This window comes from Oreochromis aureus, linkage group 1, assembly GCF_013358895.1.
Source record: "Oreochromis aureus strain Israel breed Guangdong linkage group 1, ZZ_aureus, whole genome shotgun sequence".
Classification (NCBI taxonomy): domain Eukaryota; kingdom Metazoa; phylum Chordata; class Actinopteri; order Cichliformes; family Cichlidae; genus Oreochromis; species Oreochromis aureus.
In genome coordinates, this window is record NC_052942.1 from 2,630,479 (window position 1) to 2,655,151 (window position 24,673).

Sequence of the window (24,673 nt, forward strand, 5' to 3'; positions counted from 1 at the left end):
CAAAGGCTCATCCATGAACAGATCTTCAAATCCAACAGCCAAGGCTGCCTTATATTAAGATTAAATTAATGTAGGTATAGAAATTCAGAAAGAAATGTTGCACAGAGCACAAACTGAATTTTGGTGGAGCATACGAGCATATGTTTAAAGTGTCAAGTAAGACTTGGTGTGAAGAACTTCTTAGGGAAGATATAAGTGTGGAGGTTTTTAACAAAAAGCTTGCTAATGATGCAGACTGAGACAAAACAATTACAAGGATTGGGGAGGGTTCAAAGGAGTGCTTGGTAGAACGGGCAGGGCCTGTGGGCCTGTGATCAGGAAAGAAGGCATTAATAGGAACTTTAAATTAGCTTAAGACTCATTTTACTTTTGTAGCCTTGTGACGATAACAACTGATGATATCTGTGAGCACGACAGGTTGAATAAAGAAAGAATTAAAATGTGCTTGTTTTTCTTTCCTTCCTGTAGGCGCACGCCACACTCCAGTCCAGTAGGTGGCGCTGATGCACCTTTAAGCTGGTTTGCCAACCGCAAAAATCCCCCAAAAGAAGCCGTCATGTTGTTATTTTGGGGCTTTTGCTGGTTTGGGGGATAGAGTGGTGGGTTAGTTGAACCCTGGGGTCCTGTACCAACTTAAATCCGCCGAATGATGAAGGGAAAGACGGTTATTGTGACCGGTGCTAACAGCGGGATAGGAAAGGCCACAGCAGCCGGCATTGTGAAACTTCAGGGTCGTGTAATAATGGCCTGCCGAGACTTGGACAAGGCTGAGGAGGCAGCTCGGGACATCCAGCAAGGCACCGGTGCAGAAAGTACACAGCTGGTGGTCAAACGGCTCGACCTGGCTTCACTGACATCTGTACGCGCATTCTGTGAAGACGTAATAAAGGTAGCGATTATGTTTTTGTTACATGTGTGGCTTTCAGTCTTCTGGAAAAGGCTTTCTTTAGGCTTTATCAAGGTTCTCTGTGGACCAGTCAAGTTCTTCCACACCAGTCATGCCTTTATAGACCTTGTGACTGGTGCAGACTCATGCTGGAACAGAAAGAGGCTACCAGCCAGTGGCCCTGAGAGGTCAAACCCACTGTAACTCAAGAAAACTCAACAGCAAAAACCCACAAAACACAACAGAAGTTGAATTAAAGAAATCTTATGGGACACAGTGGACCAGCTGTGGAAGTGAAAGAGTCCAAAACATGCAAAGGACTGCACTGAGACACGCTTAAAGGACTCAGATGGAGAAAACCCTTAGCATTGCTGAATATCCATACAGTGTGTCACCCGACTGGCTGGGCAGTCCACAATAATGGGTTACATACCACTGAATGCTTGTAGCTAATTAACAATATTTATATTTCTTCCTGGTGGAAAAATAGGTTAAAGTGGAATTTGGCAGGTGGGGGCATCCTAAGATTGGGAGCAGCTCTGCAGTGTGGAAATAAGTCACAGGTTTTCTAAGTATGTAGCGGCTGTCGTCTGAGCTGCTCCTGAATGAGCTCATCCACTCTTTGGAGGAAGCTCATTTATGCTGCAGTGTGATTCTTGTGTGCACATGTGGCACAGACCTGTTTTATATCTAGTGCGTTTCCAGTAGTAAAAGTACACCGTGTACGGAATAATCTGTTCTCCTCTTTGCTGTTGAACAGGAGGAGCCTCGGCTAGATGTGCTGATCAACAATGCCGGTATCTACCAGTGTCCTTACACCAGAACAGAGGATGGCTTTGAGATGCAGTTTGGAGTCAACCATCTGGGACATTTCCTGCTCACCCATTTGTTGCTGGATCTTCTGAAACGATCAGCTCCTAGCCGCATAGTGGTGGTCTCTTCCAAGCTCTATAAACACGGTTACATAAATTTCGAAGACCTAAGCAGCGAGAAGTCGTATGACAAAGCCTTTGCCTACAGTCGCAGCAAACTAGCCAACCTTTTGTTCACCTGTGAGCTTGCCCGTCGCCTGGAGGGCAGCGGAGTGACAGTGAACGCTGTAACTCCGGGCATAGTGAGGACTAATCTGGGGAGGCACGTTCACATCCCTGTGTTAGTTAGGCCGCTTTTTGACCTGCTGTCCCGAAGCTTGTTTAGGAGCCCCGAAGAAGGAGCTCAGACATCCGTCTATGTAGCTTCTAGCCCGGATGTTGACAGTGTGCAAGGAAAGTGCTTTGCAGATTGTCAGCCTCAGGTTCTTTTGGACAAAGCCACGGATCAGGAACTGGCCGCTAAATTGTGGGACATTAGTGAAGTCATGGTGGGGATAATCACATGAGATCAGTGTGAATTTTGAGACTTAAAAATCAATTATTTATTAACCAAAGTCTTTCTAGAGAGCACAAAGTTAAACAGGGCAGAGCAAATCCACAGCCATGTTTTCCAGAATTAAGACTTTTGTTTGTCCTAAGTGATCGGGTCCTGTCATATCTTCAAAGTCTCAGAGTACCATGCTTTCCCAGTAGAGCATGTTGCTCTCAAACTGCAGGCTTTACTTGTGTTTCTTAGAAAAGTCCAAAGTAGAACGGGTGCAGAGCGTTCCTGTCTGTGGAACCTGCTCCCAGTCTCGGAGCGGTTAAATTCAAATGTTCCTTTTAGATAATGCTTGTAATGAGGGCTGCGGCAGAACCATCCCTCAGTTTTGCTGAAAGTGAAACTGTGGGTTCAGGATTCTTTGGAACTTCCCATGAACTGAACATTTCTCATTTATGCCCCTTGTTTTGCTCCTAATGCATGTAAATGAATGTGGAAGACGTGCAGTAAACTCTATACTGTATGTCATTAACCTGTTCAGGGATGTATAGTCACATGTCATAATGTGATGCCGTTGGCTTCTCTCATAAAATTGAAGTGAATCAATATTGTTTCCTCTTGAAAGTCATACTCTGGCACATGAAGTGGATTATTACAGTAAGTTTTTTATTTAAGTAGGAAGTGAAAGTCTTGGGCTGTTTTGCGACAGTCGGCCCTGCTGTAGCGTGTTTTTGATGGCAGGAGAAATGGGATTGCCTGGAGAAAACCTGGGAAAGCACGAGGAGAACATCTAAACCAGCGGTCCCCAACCTTTTTTGCGCCACGGACCGGTTTATGCCCGACAATATTTTCATGGACCTTTAAGGTGTCGTGAATAAACACAACAAAATAAAACTAGTGCCGGTACCGAAAAAAAGAAGATTTATTCATAACACACGTGAAAAGACCCAGGAAAACCGAGTTAACGATAAAAACGATAACAAAATAACGCTGAAAACCAATAAAAACCCTGAAAAACATACATTTCACACCTGAGCCTCAACTCTCGCGGCCCGGTACCAAACGACTCATGGACCGGTACCGGTCCGAGGCCCGGGGGTTGGGGACCGCTGATCTAAACCACACACAGAAGAGCCCCTCTGTGAGGCAGTGCTAACTACTGAGGCACAAGTCTTTTTGAACTAAATGCACTAATACTTGTATTGTTGTATTATACCACCAGCATGACAATGAGTTAACAGACAGTCGTCCAAAATAAGAGAGTTTGTTATACTTACACTATAATCTGTAGCTGGTTCTTTAGCTGAGGCCAGTCTGTTTGTGTAAATGTGCTCAAGCATACGCATTTTGTTGTATTGTGGTCCTTTTCAACATCAGTGTTTTATGGACTCAAACTTGAGTAATGTTGAGTCGTCCATGTGTACAAAAGTATACAAATGCAGTACAAAATTAAAATGATCTAGATTCTCCTGGGTTTTATTCAAACAAATCTCTGAAAGTTTTCCTTCTCTTGTCAATAAACATCCACAAACCTTCTCAAGAAATGGTCCCAGTTTCTGCTGTCGGCAGGAAAGCCTGCCACTCGTATTCTCCTGAACACAGACTCTTCTCCATACAGGGTTTTCTACGTTTCCATCCACGGTCTGCTGCAGAATGATCGTTTCAGAGTTCAGCTCTTACTAGTTGATAAATTTATTTTCCATTTGACCTGAAATTCACTCGTTGGATGCAGTGGTGCAAAGCATGTCACCACTGGACTGTAGAGCAGTGGAGGCGTGTTCTCTGGAGTGACGAATCACGCGTCTCTATCTGGCAGTCCATTGGATGAGTTTGGAGGTTTCCAGGAGAGCGGTTCTAGTCTGACCGAGTGTAAAGGTTGGTGGAGGGCGGGGTTATGGTGTGCGGGTGTTTTTCAGGACTCGGTTCCTTGGTTCTACTGAAAGGAACTCTTAATGGTTCTGCATACTGAGACATTTTGGACAATTTCAGCTCCCAGCTTTGTGGGAGCAGTTTGGGGATGGCCCCTTCCTGTACTGACATGACTGCGCACTGGTGCACGAAGCAAGGTCCATAAAGACATCATATTAAACCCTACAGACTTTGAAAGCAATGTCATTAAAGTTCATATCTGTGTGAAGGCAGATGAGTGAATACCTTTGGCAGTGTAGGTATGATCCTTCATATCATGAGTCTAAAGGTAAAAATAGGTAAGATTCCAGCTTCAAAAATTCATTTGATACTATGACCTTTATTAAACTGACTGACACACATTTATTTTCCTCAGCCTCCTGAATCAAAATGGAGCTTCTGCTCTTTGTTTACCTGTTGCAGAGGTGAATGTAGTTGATGGTTGAGAGCTTAGTTGGTGACAATTTTCTTTGTCTTTCATCAAAATGTGTAATGATTACTTAGACTTTTGGTGTAACAACCTGCTGTCAGGGCTGTAAATGCAGCTATTTTACTTCCTAATTAGACCTCATCACATCAATCATAGCGTTATGTTATTTCTCCTGTCTGTTTTTATGCTCATTATGTAAAGAAAGCAAACAAATAATGCTTTGTTGCCGTGGATAATTTTTTAAATTCAATTCAAATTATTTATATAGCACCAAATCACAACAAAACAAATCAATCAAAGCAACGTGAGTCATCTCCATCAATTCAATTATTATGCAAATTATTTGGCCACAGCATCCATTTGTATTTATTAAAAAACTACAAACTCTACATTTGTTTAGTGTTCAGCTCTTAAACAGTGGATTGATCTGGTTCACATTTCTGGCTGATTTCAGATTTGACTGAATTTGTAAATTAATTTTTTTTTTGTTCATGAAATATTTGTTGTTGGTTAGTTAACATGTTGTGTAAGTGTACAGTATGTGTGGATTTAGTTCAGGGGATTAAGAGTAATCCACTTTAACACTTACCAGCTCCTTCTATATGCTGCCAGTATCCCTGCAGTCCTCACATGGCCCTGCTGTCTGAGGACACAGTCTGTGGCGGCTCACATGAGGACCCTCGATGGGCTTCTGAAAAAACAAACAACACATAAGAAATCGAAGGTTTTTGGCTGAAAATAACGAGTGAGCTGAACGCCTCTGAAATATCTTATTTGTGTTATGTAATGTTCAAGTATTTAGGGTTATAACGATGCATCCTAGTGTGATTTCAGTTTTCAAATGAGGTGTGCAGAACAGATTCGCTTCATTAACAGAATAATTGATTGTCACAGACCCTCCAGGAATGGAGGCTAACCTGATTTTGTTTTCAGGTGTTAGTTAGCTCAGTATATTCTCACATTTTTGCTTTCTCTGAGCATTTCAGTCTAATGATGATAAACAGCACACTGATTAAGAGTGAAAGTTTTGCCCTGTGGCCCCATGCCTTAAACAGATGCGTTTATTTATCCAGCATCCTGTTCAGATTTGTCCTCCTTCCACAAACACGACTGATGAGTAGTTCACGATGACCCGAAATGCTTTGTGTTTAGTGAACACCCACATAAGGTTTTGGCATGGACAGTGGGCATTGCAGCACAGGTACACACGGCTCAGGATTATAAGATTATCCTTCAGAAAAACCATCGCAACTCTATTTACAGCTTTGTTATGACCACAGCCAGTATATAAATGCTGTGAGGAGAGTGACTGCATGACTGAGACTGCACTTCTTTCTTCTTCTTAAACAAGGTAAGAGCTGGCAGCAAACATGAGCACACACTGTAGCAAAAACTTCTCTATGAAAGTACTTTTTAACATCTTGGAAGCTTTTCCTGGTTTAATTGTGTGTAGACGAGTGGGTGTTTATTCTTTTAGATGTGTTAAAATGTAACTTCAGATACAGATTTCACTCATAAATCCTCACGTTAATGTAAAATAACTCTTGATTGTGTTAAATGATGGTGAAGTAATACTCTACACATCGTTGTATAAATATATGAAAGCCAGTGCAGCAGCATTGCTGATACTGACATGCTGTGGCTGGAGCAGCGTCAGTGACTGAAGAATAATACAAGTCAAAGGAAAGATTTAGTGAACAGTGGAGGGATCTGCTGTGGTGCATGGTTGGAGGTATCAGCAGGCTGGAAAGTGCTCTGTCGTCCAAGCTGGTCACTGCCAGTAGGTACGAAGGGTTCCTTGTGAATTAAATGACTGATGTGAGGGTGAAAAACAATTCTCTGTATTTATTGTGCCATTTACGTAAGTATGGAGATCCAGACGGAGTGATGAGGCCTGATCAAGAGCTAAATGTGTTCAGTCTCACCTTTAAAAAGTTGAAAATTGAAACAGGTTTTACTTGATGCAACATTTTGATCCCTGGGGGCTGCACGCTGATCCTGATTCACAATCATGTGTCATAGCTGACCTTTGACTTTAGTTCTGGAATAGAGACTATTAACATACAGAAGTCGTAAAAAAAGAGATAAAACTGTTTTCGTGTTTGAACTTTTTAAAGATGAATGCAACAGGAGCCGAGCCAGCGGAGGGCTCCAAGCCTGCTCCTCCTAAGTTCAAGCAGAAGGGGTCTCGGCAGTTTAAGAGCAAAGCCCCCAAACCTGGACAGAAGGGGTGAGTTGAGTAATTATTTACACTTAAACATCAGTTTCTTGTACTTTCTTTGAATACTTTCCATCTGCTTTTCCAATAGCTTTGACAATGATGTCCCGGGGATGGAGGAGCTTGGAGGTGAGTGTGATTATTATGTTTATTGTGAAGCTGTTTTATGTTTAAATCTTATGCTTGGCTTTTATTTTTCTTACCTTGCAGACTCTGCAGTGGTCTGTCCCTGGGAGGCCTTTGGTGACATGGAGCTGAGCGACCTGGCTCAGTTTGGCGTTGTCTAAACCCACCAGCAGACATGTGTGAATGTTTGGAACATCTCTTTGGTTCCTAATGTAGAGGATGAGGAGCATCCTCTGAGTCTAGGAGCCTCTGTAACTCTGCTGTAAATGGAGAAAGGAAACAGTGGAACCTTAGATCTGTAAACTATCAAAACAAAACCAAGCAAACTTGCACTGAATTTAAAGGACCCTATTTAACATTTAACAGCCGACTGCTAATAAATCCACAGATATGTTTCTGATTTGTCTTTGCTGAGGACTTTGTGTAGATTAATGTGAACAAAAACAACCGAATCCATGTTAAGATTTGTGAAATAAGATATGTTAGGCTTAAGTGTATGACAGCCGATAACTAATCCTTGCTACACATGGGTTGCAAACATTTTGCCACTACACCTGTGGCCCATGACAACGAACCCGAGCATCCCACCAGTGGCGAGCCAATCTGATCTCAGCCTCATGGAGCCAGTGTGAGGAAAGCATCATGATGTGCATGAAGGATGTGAACCATTGCAACCAGTGGCGGTCCTAGGCTGTTTGGCGCCCTGGGCGAACACTCCCTCTGGCGCCCCCCCCCCCCCCCCCCACACACACACACACACACACACACAAAACATGTTAAGGATTTAACATAAAACTGTTGTCCACACACACATATGAAGAGAGAGAGAGAGTATGCATAGTATGCAAAAGGCTACCAAACAGCCATCATAATTCGTCATACAATGAGAACAGGACAAATCAACAACTGACAATGACTAATTAATATTAAAATCTGTAACATAATGTATTGTTTGGAGTTTAGTCTGTTACTGTTACTATTTTTACCATTTCTTCTTGGGGCAACTGTAACCCACATTATTTCCTTAGGGATTAATAAAGTATTCTGATTCTGATTGTTTCAGGATGACCTGCCATTATCCAATCACACATCTGTTTACCTGTATCATTTGTTTGTTTCTTCTCCTCTTCTTTTCTCTTTTTTCTAAACTGAGCACCTGATGGCTTTGAACTTTTCTTGTCCATCTTCCATTGGTTTTAATGTTGCACTCCAGTATGAACACCCATCCCTCAACCAGAGGATCACCACAACATAATCTAACAGACCTACACCTTAGTTCACAGATTAACTTTGTCTAGGGTGTATTTCTGGGATTTCACACAACCCAGGATTCAAATCATGAATCCATAATGGGCTTGGATTTACAACATTATGAATGAAATGTGATCTATTTGGAAGCAGCAGGTCTCCCTCCCTTTCGACGGGTTATGTGTGAGACTTTAAATCATCAAACTGTAAATTATAAATTTTAAATTGTTATTGATCCCTTTACCCCGAGTCCTAAAGTGTATATTTATTTTCTTACTCTACTATATATATTGTTCGTTTATTTGCACTGCTGTAACTGGAGCCTCGTCGTCTCGTCTCTCTATATACTGGACTGTATGACAATAAAGTTTACTTTGACTTCAGCAGCGCGCAGGTGCACCGAGGGCTCTCGCGCTCAGTTTTCGTGTATAGCATTTCGAAAAAACATCGGTGCAAATTATAAGTCTGTATCATAATGTCCGGTGTTTTCGTGTTTGTTGTTTTGTTTTTATTTTGTTTTATTTTGCGAGTTGGTTATTAGATGCTGCTCCAGCCGGTCAGAGAATCCCCCGCCGCCCCGCCCTCTCCTCCCTGTGCCGCAAGCAGCAGGCGCACCTTGCAAACGGAGGGCGCCCTTACTCCCAGCAAATGGGCGATAGAAAACCGATTGGTGCCTATGACATTCCCAATATGCGCTGGCTGCCGTCGGGGCAGCATGAGTACGAGCATTTATTTATTTATTTACTTTTTTTTTTTTTTGCCGATGCCCGTGATGCCGCCCCCCATCACGATGCCGCCCCGGGCAACCGCCCGTGTCGCCCGTATCTAAAACCGCTACTGATTGCAACTATAACATATCTATCGATCTATACTGTACATACATGCAAGTAAAAACAGGTTTATAAACAGAATTTATGAGAGCAGAATAATAATCACAGCTTGCTGAAGGTTTAACTGAATGTTGAAAGTTAATGCAAATGTCTTCATAATAAATGGATTGGACTAGTTTTTACGTAGTGCTTTTTTATTCTACTGGAGCACTCAAACTGCCAGTCCCAGAAGAACACTGGTGTATGCAATAATCCAGTTATGATTTACATGATCACTTATATGTTTTTTCAGGCATGTTTATTTTGTCAGTAGAGCGCGTAGACACTCAAAAGCTTTTAGTTTGTGTGAAAACTGAACTGAGAGGTCTGTGACTGTAATTTGTATTTTTCCACAATGTCAGGTTAGCCTAATATTTTGGCACTGGCCTGTGAGTTGACAAATCCAGTTTATTTGTATTAAAATGCATTGGTTGTAAATAATACATTAACAGAAATGTGTTAAAATGTGGAAAAATGAGAAAAGAAGTCATCTTTTCATTAATATTTCAGGGTTGCCTCGTAATGTTCCACCATCTTTAGTCCATTTGACTACATGGTATTGTCAAAGATTTAGCCATGAGTGAGAATACAATACAATACAATACAACTTTATTTATATAGCACATTGAAAACCGAAGGTACACCAAAGTGCTTCACAACAAGGTTAAAACATAAGATATAAGATAAAAGGCTATAACAGAGTATAGGAAACCCCAAAAAGTACAGACAAAAAAGAAATAAAACATTAGAGCATAGTTTAGAAGACAAAATTACTGAGTATTCATAAATATAAGGTGAGGGTATTAATACAGTGGAACATAAGGATAAGATAAATAACATAAGGGAACAATAACTTTTATTTGAGTGGTCAAAGGACATTATTGTCACATTATTGTGTTGGTGGAGTGAGGAGCAAATGACACTAAATCTAGAAATGATAAATGGACTCGTTCTTATATAACGCTGCTTTACTTCAGTGTCCTCTATACAACATGTCTCATTCACACACAGTCATACAAACACTTTTTCTACATCCAAGAGCTTTCTAACTGACATTCACACTCTGACAAACACATCAGCAGCAGGTTGGTGTTCAGTATCTTGCCCAAGGACACTGTGGCATACAGACTGGAGCAGCCAGGGATCGAACCATCAACGTTGTTATTAGTAGATGACCTCCTGCCACAACTACCCCAAAGAAACCCATCATCTATTGGTCTTATTGGATCAGCTGGACCTGAGACATGACGTATCAGGGAAACTGGATACGTGAAATCATTAAAAGTGCCTTAAACTTATTATTTATAATGTGCAGCAGGGACATTGATGTACATGTAGATGTCACAGTCAAGGTAACAGCCTTCATGTAACTTTATAAAAACTGATGACATGTCACATGTTTTCTGGCACGTTCTGGCTTCAGGATGCCTTAAGCACATTATTTTTTCAAAACTACTTGCTTAGATGATCAGTATTACCACAGAAAACAATACACTTGTTTGTTTGTTTGTTAATTTATTTAGATCATGTGAACCATATACAGAAGTTCATTTAGCAACAAAAAGAAGAAAAAAATGCAATACATAATAAAGTTAATACATTTCAACATGTCCCAATTGGTAGCTTTGGTAGCCGGGGATCAGTCTGCAGAGCCGCCGCTCCTGGCCGCGCCCGGCTCACAATGCACCCGACCCCTACGACGCCTCCTGCGGGTGGTGGGCCTACAGGAGGACGGTCCCATGTCCTTTTTTCGGGCTGTGCCCGGCCCCATGGACTAAGGCCCGGCCACCTGACGCTCGCCCTCGGGCACCCTCCCCGGGCCTGGCTCCAGGGCGGTAATCCTATCCCAGGCAGGATGTCTGTGAAGGTTCTCAGTCATCCAGGTCATCGTAGTCAAATGAGTTTGCAAAGAAAAGCGTCTGGACTTCTTTAAGTTGCTTGAAGACGTTTCACCTCTCATCCGAGAAGCTTCTTCAGTTCTAAGGTCAAATGGCCGAGAGTCCCAGATTTAAACCCAGTGGGAGTATCCCCAAAGAGGGACAAAGGACCCCTGGTGATCCTCTAATCACATGAGCCAAGGTGTGAAAGCGGGTGTGGGACCTAATCAGCCAGGGTTTCGGGTGAGCTCATTGTGAAACCTGGCCCCACCTTGTCATGTGAATTCCTGAGGTCAGATGGCCCAGGATGTGAGTGGGCGCTAAGGCGTCTGGGGAGGGAACTCAACCAGTTTGTGTCTGAGTGTGTTTCAGACCCAGCAACACACTCAGACAGAAACTGGTTCACCCGAAAGACAAAACTCCAAAACACAGACTGAACAACGTGGTGTATGCTGTACAGTGCAGCGAGGAATGCCCAGACCTCTACATTGGAGAGACCAAACAGCCACTTCACAAGCGTATGGCACAACATAGAAGAGCCACCTCCACAGGACAAGACTCAGCTGTCCATCTGCATCTTAAGGTCAAAGGTCACTCTTTCGAGGATGCCAATGTTCACATATTGGACAGAGAGGACAGATGGTTTGAAAGAGGAGTGAAAGAGGCCATCTATGTCCACTGTGAGCGACCATCTTTGAACAGAGGCGGTGGTTTACGACACCAACTGTCTGCCATCTATAATCCAGTTTTGAGTTCCTCCCAGACGCCTTAACGCCCACTCACATCCTGGGCCATCTGACCTCAGGAATTCACATGACAAGGTGGGGCCAGGTTTCACAATGGGCTCACCCGAAACCCTGGCTGATTAGGTCCCACACCCGCTTTCACACCTTGACGCATGTGATTAGAGGATCACCAGGGGGTCCTTTGTCCCTCCTTGGGGGGATATTCCCACTGGGTTTAAATCTGGGACTCTCGGCCATTTGACCTTAGAACTGAAGAAGCTTCTCGGATGAGAGGTGAAACGTCTTCAAGCAACTTAAAGAAGTCCAGACGCTTTTCTTTGCAAACTCCTTTGACTATCCCAGGCAGGGTGAACTGTTCCCTCGGTCTTTCACTCATAGGGGTCTTCTGAATCGCTTTTTGTCAAGAGTGATGTCTTTGCAATAGGAGACCCTACCAGGGAGCAAAAGCCCCTGGACAACATACAGGTTAGGGTTAGATTATAGAGATTAGAGATTATATCTCTTGGCTGGCCTGGGAACGCCTTGGTGTTCCCCCAAACAAGCTGGAGGACGTGGCTGGGGAGAGGCTTCTCTGCTTGTGCTGCTGCCCCCGCGACCCGGTCCCAGATAAGCGGAAGAAGATTGATGGATGGATGGGCATTCGAACATTGCTTCACCTGTTCTGATTCAGTTACATATGGAAAAGGAGTGGGAAGAAGTGACACTTACTTAATCCCACCCCTTCACCATAAGTTATCTCCGTGCTGTTACAGAATTTCTATTTACAGTTCTTTGAGCGCCATGTTTCTTTCTGCTGCAGCACATATCTAATGACAGACAGGCTGCTAATATCAGAGAGAGCTGGTTTAATTAACCACACAATTTACCATTAAGTAGACACCACAGTAATCACTGCTGTTGGCACATGTGATGACATCCAGTGCCAAACTTTCAGACGTGTTATAACAAGATGTTGCTGATTAAAAGTCAAGAGATTAGCAAGTTAAAAGATTAACGTGTCAGTAACCTGTCATGCCCCTGTCAGGTTGGTCAGAGCGAGGCTAAGCAGCAGTCCAAAGCTCTTTAGTTTGACTGTGTATGCAGACGCCTTACAGTCCTTTCTGCAGAACTTCCATACAAACAAACTCAGGTTTTTTTCCTTCAAGCTGGCAGAGGCCATGGGACAAGAGGAAAGTCACAATGAGGAGATGGACTTGGCACGGATTCATGAGCTGTGTGTCATTTTTATGAAGGAGTGTCCAAGCGGTGCCCTGCACCTGCATGAGCTCAAGAAGATCTTTGGAGTCTCAAGCAGCTCTGTAGAGGAGTCCCTTTTCATAGAAACAATATTCAACTCGTTCGACACAAACAAGGTAAAAAGACGGAACAATTTGTCTTTGCAAAAATAAATGTACAACTTTCCTGTAAATGTACCTTTTTGTTATTTTTAAACAGGATAACACACTGGATTTCCTCGAGTATGTGGCAGCACTTCACTTGATCTTACGAGGTAATCTTGAAGATCGGCTCAAGTGGTCCTTCAAGATGTATGACAATGATGGAAACGGCAGGCTGGACAGGACGGAGGTGAAACGGCTTGTCAGGGTAAGATAAACTGTGTGATTCAAAGTTTTCCTACTCGGCTTTTCTTTTCATTTTGAACAGTATGTTAAGAGTGAAGATTTGTAGAGAAGGAGGATCATCTGGAACAAAGTGTAATCTGCCTTAACTGTGAGAAATTACCTGGTTTCATAACACAAATCTTTTCAAGACGGCTTAAAGTACTACTGCTGTGCACCAGATTAGGCCCAGGGGTCATGTAATGTAGCCTCACGGGGCATTAGATAAACACTTGGACATAATCAGGCCATTCTGGGAGACTGCTGTTGTAATTTACTTGAAGCTTCTAAATTTGGAGACATAAATGCTGGTCATTTAAGGTAAAAGAAAAACTTTAAACACTTTTTATTGTTTCCTTGTTGAAATAACAAATCTTAGTAATTCTAAGTCATTAATTTGTTAACTGATGTTAAAAAAAATCTTATTTGTGAGCAAATAGACCAGGTGTGTACACATCTAGCCTTTTTTTTGGTGTGTGTGTGTGTGTGTGTGTGTGTGTGTGTGTGTGTGTGTGTGTGTGTGTGTGTGTTAGACCACAACACAATATGCTGTCCGCACCTGGATCTTTTTTCAGCTATGCATCATGTTTAGCAAATCACAAAGAAACAAAGCTTTGGCACTTTGTTCAGTCTACCCAGTCAGAACAGAACAAACTTTCCTGTCAGCATATTGGAGGACAACACACTGTATATTTAGGAAATTAGATCTAAATTGAATGTGAGTGTGCTTGATCATTTCATGTGTCTCATACAGATTCTTTACAAAATCAAACTCCAGAAGACTCACATCAGCATGACTCCATCCCAAATCTGTGACCGAATCTTTGAGCTGGTTGACCAGAACAATGATGGTGAGTGTAAACCACTACACTATGTTGTGAATATGCTGTGATTGTTCTTAATTCTTTTGGTGATACCTTAGACATGAGACATGTTATGTCTCATGGTCTCATGTCACTGTAGTTTGTTCCTATACTGACTTCATATATGTTCTGTTTTCATTTCAATGTATCCAAAGTAGTAAATCACCACAACCTAACCCGACTTTATCGTTAACGACCCACTTTTAGTTTTAAGTATTTAGATGTTCCAGTTGTCTCTTCTAAGGAGGAAGCAGGTGTAATAAAATATGCATCTAATCATAAACTCTGAGGTGATGAAGTCTTGGAGCTTCTTCTGAGAGTCTCTTTAATCATCTCTGAGTATATCGTCATCACTGGAGCGCTGATACTTGGATTCACTGTGGCAAAAAGAGCAGAGCTTCAATTTCCATGCAGTGGACTGTGTAATATGAATGCATCATTGTGGGCCATGAAATTTATCTAAAGAAAGGATTTTTTTAAATGAGCTTTGTTCACTCTGTCACCATCATAGACAGAATAAAGATCTGATTAAAAAATATGTACATTTCTTTATACTGCCATAATTTTACATTAGATATTTAAATCTGATTATTCAGCTCTCACCTGACAGGACAAACTGTAGGTGACAGACACTGAAGATAACATTAGCAGCGAGAGAACATGGCTCGCTGATGGATCTGTGGTGGTTACTCAGACAGTAATAGAGTCTGATGTGGATCCACCCTTAATAAGCTTGTTTTTAGTAACTAAAATCTGTTTTTGGAACAGTTTTTATGTAAGAACATTTTATTGTTTCAGCAGTTGTTGTGAAGTTGTTCTTCTTAACTAGAAATAATTCTGCCATCGTGCACTCTCCTTGCCCTCTGTGGTCTTTCCGTCTTTATTCCTGAGCTGTGCACTCATTCTTTTTGAACAATCTCTGCCTCTCTGAAAGGTTCATTTGGATTTTTCACTCTAATGATGGCCTCTCTTTCTCACACTAATGCCTCTTTAGGCCCCATATTTACAATTACATTACAATTACAGTGAAAAGCAACAAATAAAATACAGATTTTACTTTTTGATTGAACTTCAGATATCATGTCTGCTTCATTTGTCATTAAACAGCAAGGAGGCAGACCTTACCTGGCCATGAAAGTGGTTGTCAGTCAATTATACCATTCATTTTGAGCCTTTAAACTGGGGCACTGTTTCTAGAAAAAGCTGTAATTCTTAAACATTTAATGCAAAAAAAAGAAAGAACTAAGACCCCTTGAATTAAAGCTGCAAGTCAGCACTTCAGTTACATTTTGATTATTTAATGTACAATTCCCTGTGGTGGTGTAGACGTAACAATGCAAAAACGTGACTTTTTCCCAACCATCATAGAAGCCATGGTATAAAGTCAACAGTGTGGATTGTGCTTTTGTGCCCAACAGGTGAGATAACCTTGTTGGAGTTCATGGAGGGAGCTCAGAAGGATGAATGGGTCATGAACCTACTGAAGCTTGATGTCAACGCCACCGGCTGGGTCATTCAGAACTGCGGCAGACTGCAATCAGCCACATGATTTATTTGGAGGCCGACAGAGTGGTGCTATCTACATACCTGAGGTTTAAAAGTTTGACTTTGTCTCCACGTTCATCTTCCTGCAACTTGGAGCTGGAGCACAGCGCGCTGTTTCATAGGTGCAGTTCAGCAGGGGTGGTTGGTCCAACAGTCCAACAGGCATTGCTTTGTATCTGTGGTCCGAGCTTCTTTTCAAAATGTCAAAACTGGACTGGACTCAAAAGAAAAAGAAGAACAAAAAGAAAAAAATGTGTGCAGTAACTTTAGTTAGTCACACACTGTTTCAGGATATCAAGCAACATTTGTCCAGCTAAAGAAATCGAAACTCACAAAACGTCTTGGTAAATGCAGCTGATGTAAATTCATATTCATGTGTTATTATTATATTCTTAGATCCATAATGGTTACCCATACAGGATCATATGTTATAAATATATTTATACAGAGAGATAGAGTTAATTTACACTGTCAACAAAAAACTGAAGCACACCTTATTTAAGCATATTTATATATAATTAGTTATTATGATGAGGCTGTATATTCTTGATTTGGACATTATACACGAACCTCTTCTGTTACTCCTGTAGTGTTCAATCATCAGAGTAACGTAATGAAAGATACTTACAGTCATGTGAAAAAGACATTCCTGATAGGACTCTATATAGTTATAGAGTAATAGTTAGCCTGCAGGTCTTCTTTTCAACAGCAATAACTTAAAGGAATTATTTACTATATGAATTTATCAATCTATCCATTCTCTGTTGAGGATTTTGACCAACTCTTCTTTACAATAGTGTTGATTGAGGTTTGCAAGTAAATCATTTATGCACAGCAGTTCACTCAGACTCAGGTCTGAATTTTGCTCGTGCTGAGGCAAAACGTTGACACGTTCTTTTTTAGCCTTTATGTGCTGGTGCGCTTGGATCAGTGTTCTGTTGTATGACCCAGTTTTAGCCAAACTTTAGCTCCTGGATAGATAAGATAAGATAAGATAAGATAAGATAAGATAAGATAAGATAAGATAAGATAAGATAAGATAAGATAAGATAAGATAAAATGGCCTCACATTTGACACTAGAACACTTTGGAATACAGAGTTTTCCATGACTGCAAGTGATCCAAGCCCAAATCATCACCCCTCCACCACTGTGTGCTTGACAGTTGGTAAAGACTGTTTCTGCTGTGCTGTTTCTTCTTCGGTGAGGTATGTTATGGTTAAACTTGTCCACTTTAGTGTCATATATGTAAAGGACATTCTGGAAGTCTTCTAGTTTGTTCAGATGCAACTTTTCCCACCTAAGAGTGCCTCCAGAAAAGGCTCTCTTTATATTCCACATGATGGTATGTGCTAATAGTAGCAGCACATACCCTGCAGAGTGGTGGAACAATGCATAACTACAGTTTGTTTCATTTATTGATTTATTGAATCATTTCTTTCACAAACTGGTGTGATGTCTAAGAACATTATTAACGAAAAGTGCAAAGGTATTGGAATAAATAACAATAACACTGTATTATGTCATGCAGCAGTGTGCCAAAGGAGGCAGCGTAACACTGAATGTGAACATGACTTTTGTTTCTTTGTTGCACTTGGAATCTTTGTCACGTGTAATAATGTATCCATTTAAACTTATTACAGCAACTTCCTTTGCCCTTTTACAGCAAACAAAAACATGTTTTGTTCACAGCAAGTTGTGTGTCTGCCATTTTATCATTTGGCAAGAGAGTCTAAAAGAAACTTTCTGATAAAACCAGGCAATACGGTAAAAAACAAACCAAAACAAGGAGCTGAGAGATACCAAAACTGGTATAATTATATGTGGATTTGTCACTTTATGTACAAATTACACTACATACTGTACATGTGGGATGACACAGGACAGGACAGGAGATTATTTTGCACCTGATGCCATCAAACTATCATCTGATTTCAGGAGAATACTCGAAAATATATGTGGTCTCAACATATTTAGAGTTAAGTAGTTCATCAGCACAGATATTTCTGTAGTGTTTCACTTCCTCTTTGGACATCGAAAGGTTTCCTGGTGAACTTGAAAGATCATTTATATGAAATGTGCAATTATTTTATTAATAAAATATATATATATATTTTTTTTACATCATGTTGCATTTTCTTCGTTTTTCACACTGTACTAGTTACTCACTCAGGTCAGCAGTTTGTACACATCTAGGCTGAAGCCCAGTTTTGTCTTTTAAAGCTGTGAACGTCAAACAAAACTCTCTGTAATTTTTGATATTTAAACATTTTCTTCTTTAATATCAGAGATGAAAGCTTTATTAACTTTCATTTAAACTATAATAACATTTGTGTTTTGATAAGTGAATTGTAGTGTCTTGTTATTGTGTATTCTCCATGTGCAGGAGATCTGGTGATAGATGTCTGTCTGTACAAAAGACAGCATCATATATAAAAAAGATATGAAGCTATGAATGCACTAAAGGTTTAACAGTTAATTCCAAAAAATTCTTACGTTCATTAAACCCGATTTCTCAAATCCAGGGGACTTGGAACACTGAGATTTCCTTCACTGTATGTCAAATGACTAATTGGTCAACTTCACTTTATTTCATGAGCAGGTTTCATGCTGCAGATTTGACGAATCTGCATTCCAAAAGTGCATAATTTAGGTATCTATGATTGCGTTTATGGCAGACACTTATAATTACAGTGATAAATCATCCAATTCTAAATTCTAAATAATTTCAAAGTCTACAATTGCAGAGGACCAGATGTACAGGCCCAACGTGATCTCATGGAATTTGGTATAAATGGGGTGGCATTTCAAGCACATTAAGCATGTAATATCTATAAATTTTAAGCCAATTCTAAGGTTGACATCAAGTTTATTTCCTTGTGTGGTATAATTAAATATGGTCTAAAAAGCGTGTAACTTTTGCATATGGCTTTAAAAAGTAAGCTGTTAGCTATACTCTTTATTTCTGTTGTAAAACTGGGCATTAACACAGAAGTATATGTGGATTAGGAGGCAGTCTCAATTCTTGTCATTTTACTTTGGCCGTATTTTTTAGCCCTGAGGGTTGTTTCTTGTGTCTCACTAGTGTTTAGCATGTGTAAACTCACAGCTGTCATCAGCCGTGTTTTTTGCTGCAGTAGATGTTTGAGTTCAGCTAATAACAGGGACAGACATGGGCAGTGACCAGCTGGTGAAAAGTGTGGAACATGCAGCTGCCAAAAGACATGAACAACTTTCTCAGGAGTTTGAATAAAACATAAAATAAAGATGGAGTTTGGCGCCTTGCACTTACCACTTTTGAATAAAGTAAATGTGTGTGTTTGTACTCAATTTGTAACCAATGTTTAATAGCCCAAAGAGTTTTACTGATAAATGCAGAGTTAAGCAGATTACAAAGGTTGCACACCTCTGTGGTCATTTTTAAAATAGCCAGTTGTATGCAGCATTGCTTACTTTACAGCATACTGCGTACTTTATAGGTATGTTTATATGTAATGTAAAAGTATTGTTCTTATTGTTAGTCGCAAAAAACATAAAACGATTATTAACAACACGCTCCCTTTAAGGGTTGCCATAGTGCAGTGGTTCCCAAACTTTTTTGCCAGGCCCCCCTTGTTTTACAAGAAAAATGTTCGCGCCCCCGCTCGCGCGCGCGCACGCACGAACACATCCTCCAACCACACACACCCATATTTTGCTCCATTGCGGTTTATTTCACACCTCAGACATTTAGTAAACAATTATACGGAAGCGTAGAGCTGCCACCCAGGCAAAAGAAAAATAGAAGTATATCACGTTATAACGTGAAAAGTTTATTGTTCTAACAAGATACTTTTCATGTTTGTACAATATACTATCATGTTTGTACAATAAACTTTTGATGTTTGAACAATATAATATCACGTTATTACAATATGCATAATTATCACGTTCGTACAATATAAATATCACGTTCGTACAATATAAATATTATATTGTACGAACGTGCTGCTTGCCAACAAAATTAGGGTTCAGCAAAGGGCCGTGTAAACGAAAGCGGAAATGGTAAGCCGATCATTCTCTTGGTCGCTGGTTTCTCTTTGATAAGGATTGGCGAGTACAGCATGCCTATTCCAGTGTTTAAATTTAAATGTTTAGCTAATGGAAGACTTAACCCCTTTATTGTGGACAAATACATTATTTTTATATGCACTGTGTAACTCGTTAATAATTATACAGAGATGGGTACACTCCGCACTCCCGTAAAGATAACAGAAATGCGCATGCGCATTGTCCTCCCAATTGTCTGTTGACAAACGTGAGCAATCTGTCCCGTTTCACTTTAGTCATCAAGAAGAATAAAAATGTAATATTGCAGGATTTGGTCAACGTGGTGATCTTTGAAGTGGATTCTTCATGACTTTGTGAACCCGGTGAGCTGTTGAAAGTAACGTTTTACCGGGTATAAGATGCATGACATAGCGAATTTCTCGTGCGGCCAAGATGAAATTCAGAGCTAACTATGTTAGCATGTAGCTGCATAGCTGACAAGATTAAGTTAGCTGGTTGGATTAGCGTTAGCTATACCTGGTCATTTTTAAAACAACCGACCGACCTGCACAGGGCAACCCCTAAAGACCTGCTGCTGAACGAAGTGCGAAGCGTTATGAGGTCGGATGACTTGTGGTACGGGACGGTCAGTTGTAAGAATTGCTGATCCCGGCTGCTAACTCAAGCTCGGCTAATGTCGATCAAATGTTAGAGACGCTACATTTCTTATTTTTCCTCCTATAACATGGCGATTCTATTATGAATTTAGTGTGTGTATAATCAGCATATAAACGCGAGCTGGTGTTTCAACAATGTTTGCCTGCAGTAGTTTAAACTGTACTCCTAATTTCCATATATTAGTCACACTAGGAGGATTTAAGGATAAAATACCACACATTCCCAGTCTGGCCGGGAACGATTCTGCGTTATAGACTTCATGCAGACTTCAGTTGTTCTTCTTGCTTGTGGTTCATTGTTGCTTGAAACTTGTGTTTGTGGGTATAATTCGCAGAAACCTAAAAAAGTCCTAAAATTCATGAAAAGCTACACTGTGGCATGAATCGGAAAACCAGTTTGACCTGATAGTTCCACCTTGCGTCACGTGGGTTGGACGGTTCAGCGAGCTGAATGAATTTGGCTGATCGTGCACCCTGTTGGTGCACTATGGGAAGCACAGGGCCTCGAGTCGTGGTCAGTTTAAGCTTGGATTTAGTCTTGCAGTGGTTTGAGTGGAAGATCAACACCGGTCAGTCTGGATTTAAGGAAGGACGTGCCTTTTATTGTTCCAAATCAGCTGATGGCCTGTTGTAAAGTTAGAAAGTCTTTACAGTTATATTTAAATCTATCCTTGGTCACCATCCAAACAGCCCCTTGTCTGACTTGGCATAGCTTTGTCCTGTTAGCTCAGGTTAAATGACCTGAAAACCTTCCTGCACTCCTCAGTCAATCTGATATTCTAGAGTGCTAGTAAATATTTTAAGAGCGGACATTGTGAGCACAGTCTTGTGTTGCCTGTAATGTTGTGAATGCTGACCTTCTAATTCATTTACATTTATTAGAGGCTTTTGTTGTCAATTATAAACATTTTTTGAGAGAACGTTAGGCTCAGACTAAATAGTGTTTCTGACATAAAGTCCGTCTCACAAGGGCAACCATTGTCTCCACACCCTAGGCAGCAGCTGACTCACCACAAGGCTTTAATAGTTCTTCTAAAGGTTTACTTAGTGAAATCTTATGACTTGTACTTCTTCCACATAGTCCTTCCTGAACAAAAGCTGACTTTGAGTCACCTTGGCTCATCCTGAACTAAACAAAAGTGAAGAGGCTAAAGTGCACCACTATAAGAGAGGTGACGAGTGAATGCAAAAGAAATAGTTTTATCCTCATTAGACTGTTTTGTTTTGAGAGTTGTTGGATGCCAAAAACCTTGCTGATATAAAAGAAATGGGATAATTACCCCAGCATATTGCTTTGGATGATTCACAGTTCCATAATCATTATTTTGCAGGCCCTCATTTTATCCTATCTGAAACAAGATATACTGCTCCTTCCCGTTCACCCCTTCTTCTTCTACTCTTTGTAAACAGAAATTTTAAAAGCAGGTGGGTGGGGCTTTTAGGCTCACAATCAGAGCTGTGTGCCCGAGGTGACCATGGTACAGATATCTGTTCATTGCCATTATACAGAAACAAGATAAAAACCAAAACAAAACTGCCTCTTGGCTCACAGGGAGTATTTGTACTTACACTGAGCAAATTGTTTAATATGAATATTCACCATAGCAGTAAAAAAAAATTTAATTTAAAAGAGCAATCAGTGAAAAGTTTAAATAATAGAGTAAATTATTTTAATAGGTAGATGGGATGTAGAGGTGTGTGCTGTAAGGACAAAGTATAAAGATGTGGTGAATAATACATGCAGATTTTCTTCTTGTAACACACTGAAGAGAACTGAAAGGAGACACATTGTTACTCTGTGAACATTTACTTTTTGTGTTAATGTTTCAGGTCCAGGAGAAACCATGCTTAAATGGTTTTCGGGTGAAGAGGGAGAGCCTGGCTCTGGAGTAAGTACACATGTGCTCATTTCCCATTCCTCGAAGGCTCAGTAATCACTGATTATCACTGATAACAAACTATATTCTGAAAGATTACACATGCATTAAGCCCTTAAAGTGCTACACTTTGGCACACTGGAACACTGGACTGTTTCCAGATTTTGCCTCCATCACCTTTTCAAAGCCACAGCTGCTACAAATGCTACAGAGTAACCTTTCTATGTACCTGACAGCATTTTTCACACTGTGATGAATCATTTCACGTCATCTTATGTGGTGTCATTATTATATAAAAGGCATTAAATTAGCTGAAAGGAAACCTGGCGTAAGCTAAGCAGTGCATTTCGTATCCAGATGAACTGGAAATTGTTGGACTGCTGGCTTTGACTTGGCTGCCTGTGAGGGCAGGGAGTCACTATTAAAGCTTAAAGCTCCTCACATCCGGATCCTCTTTGCTTTATAGCTCATATGTTGACATTCGGATTAGTTCTGACTAACTGACGTAATCAGTGTCAATTTGCAAATCATATTTTGCATTTTCTGCACTCTATTATAATATTACAGTATTATTACTACATTATCATTCTAATACTTCTCACTCATATATATGTTCAGTCTCTGCATACTCTACAGTACACAGTTTCCAAACAAAGCAGCATTTTGTGTTGCAAATAAATGTGAGCGCACTCACTGCAACATTCTCAGTGTTCCTTTCTCTGACTCACCACCTCGTCTGTCTCTTCTCAGGGCTCGGGCTCTCCACCCAGCCATGCCGGTGGCGGAGAGATTCCTGTGGAAGAAATGGCAGAGAGGCTGACCCAGACTGAGCAGCTTGTCACTCAGCTGAAGGAGATGATTCGTGAAAAAGATGCAGTTCTTTGCTCCAAAGATGACCAGCTGAAGGTGGGGACAGTTTCTTCTACAATGTTACTCCAATAAAGAGCTGTGCATCTGGTAGGACAGTGTTGTCCAGTTGTGCCAAACAAGGATCATATTTCCCTGATTAAACCATGAAAAACGTGCTAGCTTTTGAGTTCACTATGCTAGCCAGTTATCATACAGTCAGGTCCATTAGTATTTTGATAATTATATATTTCTAGCATCATCAGAGTGGTTTTTAAATTAAACCGTCAGTATATGATTGAAGTGCAAACTTTCAGCTTTATTCAAGGCTTTAACACAAGCATTGCATTAACTGTAGCAATTATAGCTATTTCGTTATTTTTATACATACATACATACATCCTCCATTTCAGAGGTTTAAAAGTAATTGGACAATCTTATAAAATTTTTAATGTAAGGATTGCTTTTAATAGTTGAATGAAAAAATTAAGGGACTGATTCACCCTGCCCAAGACAGAGTTACTGTGTCCCCGACCTGTTGGGCAGGCATTGGCCTGTGGTGCCTGGGTGAATATAGCATGTATAGAGGATACATGGGTCTGTCCTCCTGTGGACTCACCAACTGCACAAGGTGCTGTAGAAATGGATGCAAAATGTGACAGGCAGCAAAGGCGGAGGCCCTGGTGGTCTGATTCTTGGCTGTTGAAACTAGCTGTGTATGTGTTATCACGTCTCTGGTGGGGAAGGAGCTTGAACTCGTGCGTGAGGTTAAGCAATACCAGCTAGATATAGTTGGGGTCTCCTCAGCACATGGCTTGACTGTCATCCTGACTGTCCTTTATACTTATGCACTGAATTACACTGTTAGACAGTTGGGTGAAGAGAGGAGCTGAGCTGTCGTCTGTTCACCACCTGGGGGTGATTTGGCAGAGGATGCTGAAAAGGCTAGACACACCCAAACACATAGTGAGGGTGTACTGGGAGCATGTTGCAGTGGCCCGGGTCCACATGAAGTTTAATTCCCACCTCCAGCAGAACTTTGGCATCATTCTGAAGAAGGCTGGGTAGAGAGAGGTGGCTGCTCAAATCTGCTGCTGCAAGGCAAGTGTGAAGTGTAGAGCTGCTATTCCTCTATATTGAAAGGTGGTTTGGGCATCTGACCTGACGCTTTCTGGGTGAGGTGTTTCGTACATGTTCTTCTTGGAGGAGGCCCTCGGGTCAACCCTGTACACAGTGGAGAGATTCTCAGCTGGCCTGAAAAAGTCTGTGTTCCCCTGGATAGGCTAGTGGAGATGTCTGGGCTTGGATGGATTGGCTGAATGCACCAGTTTATCGATTTAGCCAGTATTAAAGTTTTTGCTGTGTCTTACAAGTTCGAGCTTAGTGCTCAGTTCACTCAGTTTCATATCTTTTATCTACTTACTTTCTGGTGGAATAATGAGGGTACAGATGTCTGTAAATCCTAAACTGTTGATGCAAGACTTTTGTTAAACTCCTTGAGTTGAAGCTGAAAATCTGCACTTGAGTTCCATCTTGGTTGTTTGATTAAAAATCCCCTGTGCTGGTACCCAGAGGCAA

General features: G+C 40.9%; 4 protein-coding genes across 6 annotated transcripts in view; all 4 read left to right on the top strand.

The window, feature by feature from the left end:
* Positions 1–549: 549 nt before the first annotated feature.
* Positions 550–3,153, top strand: LOC116329716 (retinol dehydrogenase 14-like). The gene is made up of 2 exons (XM_031751786.2): positions 550–889; positions 1,647–3,153. Exons 1-2 carry the CDS (start codon positions 647–649, stop codon positions 2,262–2,264), a joined length of 861 nt encoding a protein of 286 aa, XP_031607646.1. The 5' UTR covers positions 550–646; the 3' UTR covers positions 2,265–3,153.
* A 2,628-nt stretch (positions 3,154–5,781) lies between these two features.
* Positions 5,782–7,640, top strand: LOC116329703 (retinal cone rhodopsin-sensitive cGMP 3',5'-cyclic phosphodiesterase subunit gamma-like). The gene is made up of 4 exons (XM_031751771.2): positions 5,782–5,928; positions 6,695–6,807; positions 6,887–6,924; positions 7,006–7,640. Exons 2-4 carry the CDS (start codon positions 6,695–6,697, stop codon positions 7,080–7,082), a joined length of 228 nt encoding a protein of 75 aa, XP_031607631.1. The 5' UTR covers positions 5,782–5,928; the 3' UTR covers positions 7,083–7,640.
* Positions 7,641–12,818: 5,178 nt separating this feature from the next.
* guca1g (guanylate cyclase activator 1g) lies at positions 12,819–15,671 on the top strand. The gene is made up of 4 exons (XM_031751770.1): positions 12,819–13,013; positions 13,096–13,245; positions 14,014–14,110; positions 15,541–15,671. Exons 1-4 carry the CDS (start codon positions 12,819–12,821, stop codon positions 15,669–15,671), a joined length of 573 nt encoding a protein of 190 aa, XP_031607630.1.
* A 4,271-nt stretch (positions 15,672–19,942) lies between these two features.
* Positions 19,943–24,673, top strand: part of LOC116329701 (golgin subfamily B member 1-like) — a 43,368-nt gene continuing 38,637 nt past the window's right edge. For all 3 annotated transcript variants that reach the window (XM_039619609.1, XM_039619574.1, XM_039619645.1), the window contains exons 1-3: positions 19,943–20,078; positions 22,203–22,261; positions 23,000–23,155. In XM_039619609.1, coding sequence (XP_039475543.1) covers positions 22,217–22,261; positions 23,000–23,155 — 201 coding nt within the window. In that variant the 5' untranslated portion in view covers positions 19,943–20,078; positions 22,203–22,216. The remainder of the gene's footprint in view (positions 20,079–22,202; positions 22,262–22,999; positions 23,156–24,673) is intronic.

Coding starts and splice junctions, on each gene's coding strand:
- LOC116329716 (XM_031751786.2), top strand. CDS start 647: ATGATGAAGGGAAAGACGGTTATTGTGACCGGTGCTAACAGCGGGATA. Junction 890..1,646: donor TCTGTGAAGACGTAATAAAG/GTAGCGATTATG, acceptor GCTGTTGAACAG/GAGGAGCCTCGGCTAGATGT.
- LOC116329703 (XM_031751771.2), top strand. CDS start 6,695: ATGAATGCAACAGGAGCCGAGCCAGCGGAGGGCTCCAAGCCTGCTCCT. Junction 6,808..6,886: donor CCCAAACCTGGACAGAAGGG/GTGAGTTGAGTA, acceptor CTTTTCCAATAG/CTTTGACAATGATGTCCCGG. Junction 6,925..7,005: donor GGGGATGGAGGAGCTTGGAG/GTGAGTGTGATT, acceptor CTTACCTTGCAG/ACTCTGCAGTGGTCTGTCCC.
- guca1g (XM_031751770.1), top strand. CDS start 12,819: ATGGGACAAGAGGAAAGTCACAATGAGGAGATGGACTTGGCACGGATT. Junction 13,014..13,095: donor ACTCGTTCGACACAAACAAG/GTAAAAAGACGG, acceptor ATTTTTAAACAG/GATAACACACTGGATTTCCT. Junction 14,111..15,540: donor GGTTGACCAGAACAATGATG/GTGAGTGTAAAC, acceptor TGTGCCCAACAG/GTGAGATAACCTTGTTGGAG.